The sequence below is a fragment of the Adiantum capillus-veneris genome, chromosome 28, assembly GCF_014529385.1.
Source record: "Adiantum capillus-veneris isolate H3 chromosome 28, ASM1452938v2, whole genome shotgun sequence".
Taxonomy (NCBI): Eukaryota; Viridiplantae; Streptophyta; class Polypodiopsida; order Polypodiales; family Pteridaceae; genus Adiantum; species Adiantum capillus-veneris.
Genome location: NC_140958.1, coordinates 57,404,266 through 57,413,951, shown reverse-complemented (window position 1 = coordinate 57,413,951; position 9,686 = coordinate 57,404,266). Strand labels below are relative to the sequence as shown.

The window sequence follows — 9,686 nt, the reverse complement described above, 5'->3', positions numbered from 1 at the left end:
TTCCAAAGCATATGCGAAACAACAAAAAATACGCATGTGCTCAATAGAAGGCTTTCTATCATGCCATGCTTCATATGGAGTAATAAACTGCAAAGCTTTTGTAGGACACCTGTTAAGTACATAAGTGGCACACATGATGGCCTCAAGCCAAAAAGAATGCGGCAAAGCTTGAATTTTGACCATACATCGTGCCATTTCCGTCAGTGACCTGTTTTTTCTCTTAGCAACACCATTTTGCTGAGGTGTATGAGGCACTGTACATTGGTGTTTTAACCCACGACTAGCGAGAAATGCATTAAATTCATGAGACATATACTCCCCCCCTCGATCGGAACGGAGGGTGCCCATAGTACATTTCGAGACATTTTCAGCCATAGCCAGAAATTGTTTGAAGCACATAAAAACTTCGGACTTCGCTTGAAATACCCATGCATGCCTGGAGTGATCATCAATGAAAGTCACGAAGTACAGGTAATTGCCCAAGGACGGAGTTTGCATGGGCCCACAAACATCACTATGCACAAGCTGCAACCTGCATGTGGCCCAAACTGAACCATCCTTTGGAAACTTAGAACGCCTCATCTTACCCAAAATACAGCCTTCACAAACATGTTTGATAGGTGCTTCAAGAGTCGGCAAAGAAGCAACCATATCAGATTTTTGCAAACGCAGCAAACTGACAAAATTTAGATGACCAAAACGTGCATGCCAAAGTTTTGCATCTGAATTAGACCTTGAATCTGCAACAACAACATTTGCAAAATTTTATCCACACTTGTCATACAAAGTGAGCTTATACGGCCCACGGCACAAAAGCCAGATGCAACAATTTCATCACCAAAAGTGAGATCATGAACTGTACATCTGTCATCCACAAATTTGACTACAAGTCCAAGTCTAGCAAGTGCAGATACAGACAAAAGATTCTTCTTAATCCGAGGTACATAAAGTGCATCAACAAGTATGAAACAACTGTCATTTGCAGCAGTAAGCACAATCTTTCCAACTCCCTGAATCGGATAAGAGGCATTGTTGGCACAAGTGACTGAATTCCCATGAGGGACAGACTCGAGAGAGGTGAACAATTCACGATGTGAGTTAATGTGCTTTGTAGCATCACTGTTGAAATACCACATATGTGAATCTGCAGCAACTGACATGCATGCATCATTGACAGCAGGATTGTAAGGGACTCTGCACTAAAAGCCCATTCTGCATCAACATCAGCATTACAGTCTCCTTTCACAGAAGACTCAACAATGGCTGCATTTGTAGTGGAACCACACTCTTTCTTCTTAGCATCTTTGGCCTTCAACTTAGGACACTTCTTGATCAAGTATTCATTAGCTTTACAATAATGGCAACGCATCTTCATTTTGCCCTTATCACCAGAATTGCCAGATGAAGTGCTGCCAGCAGAAGCATTGGGAACAGAAGTTTTGCCACTCGCATCAGAACCATAAGAAGTGGCTGCATTGCTATTACCACCCTTTCTTTAAGAAGCAATAAAAGCATGTTCAACTGCACGCTGTCTAGTCCTGTTTTTTCTGGAAAGTGACTCTTGCAATAGCAATGTGCATGATTTCCTTGGGTCATAAGTCTCCAAGTACTAGCAGAAGCCTGGTAAGAATCTGGTAAGGCATCAAGAACAGTCTGCACAAGGGAACTGTCTGAAATGACTTCACTTACATAAATAAGTTTCTCATTGATATCCTTGACACCAGCAAGGAAAGAGTCCATATCATCTTCCTCATGCATAATCTTCGACTCCAACTTTTTTACGCAACAAATCAATTTTAGCCTCATTGCGACTTGCATAAAGACTAGCGAAAATATCCCAAGCCTGTTTTGCAGATTTTGATGAACGAATGTGAGGAACGATGGTGCGCTTCACAGACAACACAATTAATGCATGAGCCTGCACATCCTTTACATCCCAACGAGATTGTTCTGCCGTAGGCAAAACAACTCTAATAGCAGCAATCCTTGCAGCAAGACCTGCCACATCCTCAACATCGCTTGCATCCTCATAACAAGGACGTACATCAATGCCTTCCACAATATTCCAGATGCCCTTTGACACAAGAACATGTTGCATCATGTAAGCCCACATAGGGTAATTGTCCCCATGCAATCTGTCCTCAGCAGCAAACATCTTGAACACATCTGTGTTGTTGTCAGCCATGGTAAATGCTACACCTGATGTGAAAACTGCCCGAAAAGAGGAGAAACGAAGCGGGAACAACACGTGCTATATAGCACAAACCGTAGAAGACTGTAAGGCACCTGTTATGCAGAAAATGGCACTGACATAAATTCTGCACAAAATGACGGAATAGCCTGTGCAGTACTGCTTGTAGTGGAAAGGGAGACCGAGATGAGCCCGAATCAAAAATCTGAGCAGACTAAGCTCTACGAGCTTACCCAAAAATTATGTCAACCTATGAACGCTCGCTAAAGCTCACATAAATCGAAGAAAGTGAGCAGGCGTGTGCTGGAGCTGCTGGCGACTGAGCTCGGGAGCACGCAACCTGCTCTGATACCAATTGTTGGAATTAGGGTTGCAGAGAAACACACACAGCTTGGAGACGATGAAGGAAGCTCAAGGCACACAATAGAGAGTGTATTACTTAGTGTGCAATGGAAAGATAGATAGCCCTAGAAGAGAGACGATGAAGGAAGCTCAAGGCACACAATAGAAAGTGTATTACTTAGTGTGCAATGGAAAGATGGATAGCCCTAGAGTGATGGGCGTACATACAATGCACAGGGGGGAAAAACCTCCTAAAGAGGGAAAAAATGCCCCAACGGTCCTAATGTGTTCACACACATCACTACCACATGTATATGGTAACAAGACATAGGCGACCGTCTAGACCGCCGTCTTTGTGGAGCCACATCTTCAGAGGAACTTAAAGTTTCATTGCTTTCTTGCTCTTTGGATTCCTCCTTTCGTATGGGAGAGAGTCTTCTTTTGGGGCTCTCTTCAAGAGGCCTCCTAAGCTCTGTCTCCTTTTGGAGAGGAAGGGAAATCCCATAAGCGCGAAGTTGTTGAGTAACTTCAGCTTGCAAGGCAAGGTTGCCCATAGCTTGCTGCAACCTAGTAACGAGATAATTGAGAAACATGGGGGCATCATCATTAGCACCTCCATGTGCAAAATCAAAGCTGTCAATGTTCATTCTACTCTCTTGGTTATTGTCAGCCATGTTAACAACATTTGTGTACTTACTTAGTGTATGCTTTGGCAATTCAAAACCTTAGTTGCCACTCCTCTTAACCTTTGAAAATTGGCGCTTAAGTATCTACACGGCTCGAAGTGGTTAATTATTAAGAGTAGTGGAGTGGGCCTAATACTGCAGAATTGCCGAGGGCTAGCTCCTTTCGGACTTCTTATGGCTCAATAATGGTAAAGCCATAGGCAAGTCTAAAAAGACTCCATTATTAAGTCCAAAGCTCCCGAGGTGTGCACCATATTCCACATAGTGGGCTCAACAAAACCGATAATAGATCGCAGTCCCATTTACCCTAATATAATTAACAAAATCAACCATTTATAGGCTAGTTAAGGACCTCTATTTGTAAGCAAGAAAAGAGAAACCAAATGCTATGATATCAATGTAATGGAAATGGCCTATCAACTTTGAGAGTAGCGGAAATTAGAGAAGTACTTTTATGAAATTACTATGTGAGCATAGCGGGTGAACTTAATTGATGGTAGCAACATAAACATAGCATTTAGTTAACTTGGCATGAAAAATACTTTTGCAAGAGAGAGAGTTTAGAGAACATGACAAGAGTTCAGGACCGGATTTATGTGGAGCCAGTCCCCCCTCCAATAGGCATTTGTATTATAGTTTCTCCCATCAAGAGAAACTTGTTACAATACAATCTTTGTGTTCCTTGTGACCTATGTGACGCAATGAATATGGAAAGCTTCATGCATCACGAGCATAACATAAACTTTGTGGAAAGCATTAACTATCCCAAGCCTCAGTCCCAAGACCTCAAACACCTTCAAAGGTAGAGAGAGCTAGCAAGGAATGAGGGAAGGGAAGAGGAAGAAGAAACATTTCATAGGAGAAAGATTATTTCCTCACTTATCATCACTCTTCTTGCTAGCATACATAATAGCATAGTAATGAAGATGGAGAAGATGTCAAGCTTAAGCATTGAAGCATGGCTCTTGGTTGGATTTGCATTCCATAGCCAAGAGTGTTGGTGTAGGCTCTCAATCTATCTACTTTCTTGGAGAAGGAGAGGGAGCTCTTGCACTTTGCACAATACACAATGAGTGTGTGTGTGTGTGTGTGTGTGTGGGAGAGTATACCCCTCAAGCATGCCCCCTACTTGCTTTGGTCGAACCCCCCTTGTAGCTCATGCTTGAAGCTCATTGGACCCCTCAGGCCTAGCCAATCATAAGCAAGAGTCATACCAAGCAAGCATACCAGTCTTGGGACAAGTGTCCCCCTTTCCCCTTTGAAAGAGAGGACTTGATTAATGCAAAAACAATTAATTAAATCTACTAATTTATCATTGGACCCCTTGGATGGCCAACCAATAGGCTTTAGGCACACCATGAGGGCAACATGAGGAGGAACTTGACAAGTGTCTCTTTTGCTTTCTTTGTACAAAGCTTGCCTTATGTGAGTGTGTGTGTGTGTTCTCTCTCATCCCCCCTCTTGTAGGGCTCACCCCCTCCTTGTAGGGATTGATGATTGACTTTTGCACACCTTACCTCAAGCACCTTAGTCATCAAGCATGACAAAGAATCTCAAGCTTGGGTGGTGTTCCCACGAGCATCTCAAACACGACAAGCACCTTAGCCAGCAAGCACGTCAAGCACCTTAGTCAGCAAGCATGACAAGCACCTCAAGCATCTTAGTCATCAAGCATGACAAGCACCTTAAGCTTGGGCCGGGTTCCCACCTCAAGCTCAACCCTAGCTTACCTAAGGTCAAAGGACTTTTTAACACTAACCTTTGGAGGTCTTCAATGAAGCTAACCCTAAGGTCTTTAAGCTCCATTGGTTAGCCTTGCTCTTTGACAAACCCTCTCTCATTTGGACCCCTTTACCATTGGCCCCATGTTGAGATAGATCTGAAAGCACATGTCTATATTCTAACCCTTGTTCCCATTTATTCTCCCACATTGAATGATCAGTTTAATATGAGAAAATCGTTTGGGTTGGTTAGATATTAGTTTTTATGACAAGGGTAATCAACATATAATGGTACCACAGAAGTACGTTTAGCGTTAGCATATGCAATTACTAGACACAAATCACAAGGGGCCACAATATCAAGGAAAGTTGTACTCATTGTAAAACAAAAACTTGCCCCAGGCTTGGCATACGTCATGTTCTCTCACGTGACATACATATGCCACCTCAAAATGCTCAATATGCCAACCCCAAGAATGTTTTGGGTTACTAAGAACATTCTCTCCCTATGGTCAAAAACTTCCCCATGACTTTAAACATATTCCCTACATTGTACATGCTTACTTCATATCATCTACAAACTAGGTGCACATCTATCGAGCCGCCCTTGTAACCTCACATTGTTTCATGCAGATTACATTTTCACCGACCAATTAACCTTGTACGAGCTATCATGGACACAGGCAAGGTAAATAGAATTTGGATGCTACGTATTCATCACTCTATTTTACACCTTTCAATATATGGCATCCACACTCGCAACATACCTCCATCGTACAACTATTTGATATGTTCATTAAACACACTGCCATCTCAAAAGCAACTACGTCAAGGTATGGCGCCTATGTATACCCAACTACAAATCAAATGAAACTAGAATAAAGGCTCCATATCCTTAAGCAAATTGACTTCCACTTCCACAACCTTTCTCTACAGGACATCATCGATTTATCACAATTTATAAAAAGACATTGCAACTATGAAGTGCTGAAATAAACAACAACCATTAACTTCATTTACGAGCAACGAATACTTTGATTTTTTAAAGAGCTATGTTACTCTCTTCAGCTAAGCACTCCCCACAATTACTCCAACACATAACGGTTTTGTCCCTATCAATAGAATGTATCCACAGAGTTGTTTCCTCGTCTTACATTTGTAATAATCTCCACACAACAAAACCAATAGCTCATCTTTGATAAACCTTGCTTGTCTTCCCTTCTACTACCATTTACTAGCATCTATATCCCCTTTTCAAACCTTTCATTTATGTCACATCGATAAACTTGCACTTCCACACGAGCTATTTGCTTCCTCTCATATTCATGGCTTCCGTCTCGACTCTCTTGCGAACAAAGCAAAGCGGAGGGTGTTACTTGCCGACGGAACCCACTTTAGCTGAAGTCAAATGCAGCTCTTGTCCTGGCCACCGACCGGCCTGTAAATTTTATTGGGCATTCCGTTCAGAAACCATAGGGTTTGAACCCTTGTGTGCCCATAACCTCAACTCTCCTGCTCTTTTGAGAGCTCAGAGAGTTGCGGCGAGCGGGAAGAATGGTAAGAGGACCGTCTGCTCTCTCTCTCTCTCTCTCTCTCTCTCTCTCTCTCTCTCTGAGTCTAGTGCATGATTTGCTGTGCTCTAGCCTTTCCGGCGCTATGTGGAGATCGGACGAGTGGCCATGGTGAACTACGGCCCCAGCTATGGAAAGCTTGTTGTGATCGTCGATGTCGTTGATCAGAACAGGGTACGTAGGCTGTTTGTTTGTTTGAGTGTGTGTGAGAGAGAGAGAGAGAGAGAGAGAGAGAGAGAGAGAGAGAGAGAGAGAGAGAGAGAGAGAGAGAGAATCTTGCAGGCCCTTGTTGATGCCCCTGACATGGTCCGCGGTGCTATGAATTTCAAGAGGCTTTCGTTAACTGATCTCGTAGTCGAGATACCTAGGATGCCCAAGAAGAAGCAGTTAGCTGATGCCGTTGAAGCTGCAGGTAAATTGCTCCTCTCATCACTGGTTTTAGAATGTAATAGGGCATTGTAAAGTCTAGATTTGTGGGTATGTGCATTTTTAATGTTTAAGCTCTCGAGGTCCTTTAATCAGATATTCACAACAAATGGGCTAACAGCTCGTGGGGAAGGAAACTAATTGTGCAAAAGAAGCGTGCTTCTCTCAATGACTTTGATCGATTCAAGGTTATGGTGGCCCGGATCAAGGTGAGTACAACATCCGTCTGCTTTTACAATTTGTGTACTCGACTCGTCCTGCTGATGGTGAGTCAAGGTCATCTTTTCCCTTTGCAGAGAGGCTCCATCATCAAAAGAGAATTGGCAAAATTAAGAAAGGAGAAAGCTTAGCTTGCTTTTGCACTATCTCAAAGCAAATACACTGGCTTTTTGGATAGTAGTTCTATATTGAACAACAGGCTGTAGTACAGCAGCAAAGTTTTTAAATGTAAAATAGGAGAGCCATTTAAGCTTTACCATTTTTGGCATCGTGTCTGGTTGTGGGTTTGGGGTGGGGTATTTTCATTCTGGCATATTTGAAATTAAGCTGTGTATTTTCGAATGTGAATTGTCAAGGTCAATAAAGGAGCAATCTTAGTATGCTCTCTTATAATTTGTAAGTTCAGACTTTTCTGACTATATATTTTCATTCCGGTGTCGTAGAGGTTAGAGTTATGGTCTTTTGAGCCAATTGCAGTGGGTGAGGTTATTGCACAGGGAAGGGAGCTTACTTCTTTCGGTTGCCTCCCTTCTCTGTGGCAATTGCATAGCCTTGAATGCGACACAGGTTCTCTGTGTTGTGCCCTGGCAAATTGGCCCAAAAATGCAGAGGTTTCATAGTACAAGCCTTTCTGTGCTGTGAAAGGTTTGTCTCCAAGTACCACTACATATATGAAGTATCCAGCTATTGTCTGGGTACCTTTCCTTGCTTTGCTCTCTCTGGATGAAAAGGTTTGAAATGACATTAGGGTTGGATTTTGCCACGTATATTTGGCTTCCACCTCATCTTAATGGTGCTCTTCATTATGCTACGTCTATTTCTCGGTGCTTGTGGCCTGTAGATTTTGCCTCTACAGTCCTATGTGTTTCGCTTGCTTACACTTTCTGAACTCCACCCATCTACGGCTTAATTGCATATGAACTCCGTTTGTGTAACTGCGCTCATGTCATTCGGAAGATTGATACCTTATCCCCGTCTCATGTCTTTAATGTGCCTAATGTGAGGAATTGCAGAGTAAAATGCTGCATTTTCTTGTCAGCTTGTAATTTTGCAAGTGCATTCTGCATCCGTATGCATGCCAGCAAAAGAAGCTGGGTTCCCTCATGTTACTGTTTTGATGAGCATAACGTTCTTATTCTTCTTACTAAGTCTTCAGTTTTTATTTTTCATGTCGAATTTATGTCACCTCCTATCCTTGATCCTATGTGATTTGCGCTGCCATCTAAGGCTATCTGAATGCCTAATGTCACATGTCACATTGTGTGGGTTTTGTGGGCTGAATGTGCGCGTACCTTGCAAGGCTCCTAGGTCTTCACGCACACCATGACGGACCCATATTGGTCTTATTTTGATTAGGTGTACTAGATAATAGGTTCTCACTCCAGGGTGTGTAAGATGGTTAAGGAGTTTGGACTACCTTGCACCACTAGTCACTGACTCCAATTGCTTCAATTGTGAGGTCGTGACCTTACCTTCCAAGCCTCATTGTATCTTCCGTTCTTGCTGCAGGTGTTCTATGGTTTAGTTCTCATGGCTTGTTTCACTCGTGCTCCGAGACAAGCAAATCACTACTTTGGATTTCCCCAAGTGGTATCACCACTGTGCTTCAATCTGCTGGTCAGAGTTTGAGGACTTTGAATGCCTTCTGGCATCTCCTATTGCAATTGGCATTGGAGTTATGAAACGTGGCCAAGGGGAAATGCCCGCCTATACAAGCACTTGAGCCCAGCTTCCTCCTTTGGCTCAGCCAATATCTGCCTGCCACCTTGTCATGGCTGTCCAGCCTTGGAATGCAGCTCTATTTACTATTCGGAAGTGAGATGGTAATGTGAAGGTACTTTGGCTTGGTGGATCGTGCATGAGAATAATCAGCACGACGTGAGTGTTTTGACCTTGTCGTGTGAAGTCTATCTTGGGTGACAGTTATTGTTTTAGCCTTTCAGGTGGTATCGTCTCTTGTTTCTTGAAGTGTTTGTATTGTCCCAGTGTTTAATGTTGCTCTTTGTATGTCGTCTCATGTCCAATTGGTTGTTGCCTCAGCTTGTTAAACACACCTTTTTGTGTGTTGGTCTCATGTCCAATTGATTGTTGACCTCAACTTCATACACTCATTTCAGTGGTTAGCCTAATCCTTTCTTGCTAATTCTTGGACGTTGCAGTTCAATGTCTATCTGTATCCGAACATTTGACGGGGTTACTTCCTAGTTGTGACCCTCTAATTTCATTGTACTAATTGACTTTTTTAATGCTGAAATGGTGTCAGTTAGGCTTGTTTGTCAATTGTCAATTAGAGTCTGGGCTTTTGCGTTAATTGTTTGTGTATTCACATTTGCTTAGTATTTTAGTCTTTGCTTTTTTGTCGCATATTTTTATCCTCGCTAGCACAGCTCTGTGAGTGAGTCATGTATGGCTTGTTATGTGCTTCAAATATTCCTCCATGGATGGTTCGGTAGTTATCCTAAATGAAGAGAGATTTGGCTTGGCTACAGCTCCCTGCAGTTGTTGCCTAGGGTGCTTGCACATTGCCTTG

General features: G+C 42.7%; 1 protein-coding gene across 1 annotated transcript; it reads left to right on the top strand.

The window, feature by feature from the left end:
- Nucleotides 1–6,356: 6,356 nt before the first annotated feature.
- Nucleotides 6,357–7,424, top strand: LOC147420491 (large ribosomal subunit protein eL14y-like). The gene is made up of 5 exons (XM_086504369.1): nucleotides 6,357–6,497; nucleotides 6,584–6,685; nucleotides 6,794–6,923; nucleotides 7,034–7,146; nucleotides 7,234–7,424. The coding sequence occupies exons 1-5, from the start codon at nucleotides 6,495–6,497 to the stop codon at nucleotides 7,285–7,287; spliced, it is 402 nt and encodes a 133-aa protein (XP_086360495.1). The 5' UTR covers nucleotides 6,357–6,494; the 3' UTR covers nucleotides 7,288–7,424.
- Nucleotides 7,425–9,686: the final 2,262 nt, after the last annotated feature.

What these genes read in the sequence shown, in the direction of transcription:
- LOC147420491 (XM_086504369.1), top strand. An exon ending in ATGTCGTTGATCAGAACAGG is followed by an intron (nt 6,686 to 6,793) that starts GTACGTAGGCTG and finishes AGAATCTTGCAG; the next exon opens with GCCCTTGTTGATGCCCCTGA. An exon ending in TTATGGTGGCCCGGATCAAG is followed by an intron (nt 7,147 to 7,233) that starts GTGAGTACAACA and finishes TTCCCTTTGCAG; the next exon opens with AGAGGCTCCATCATCAAAAG.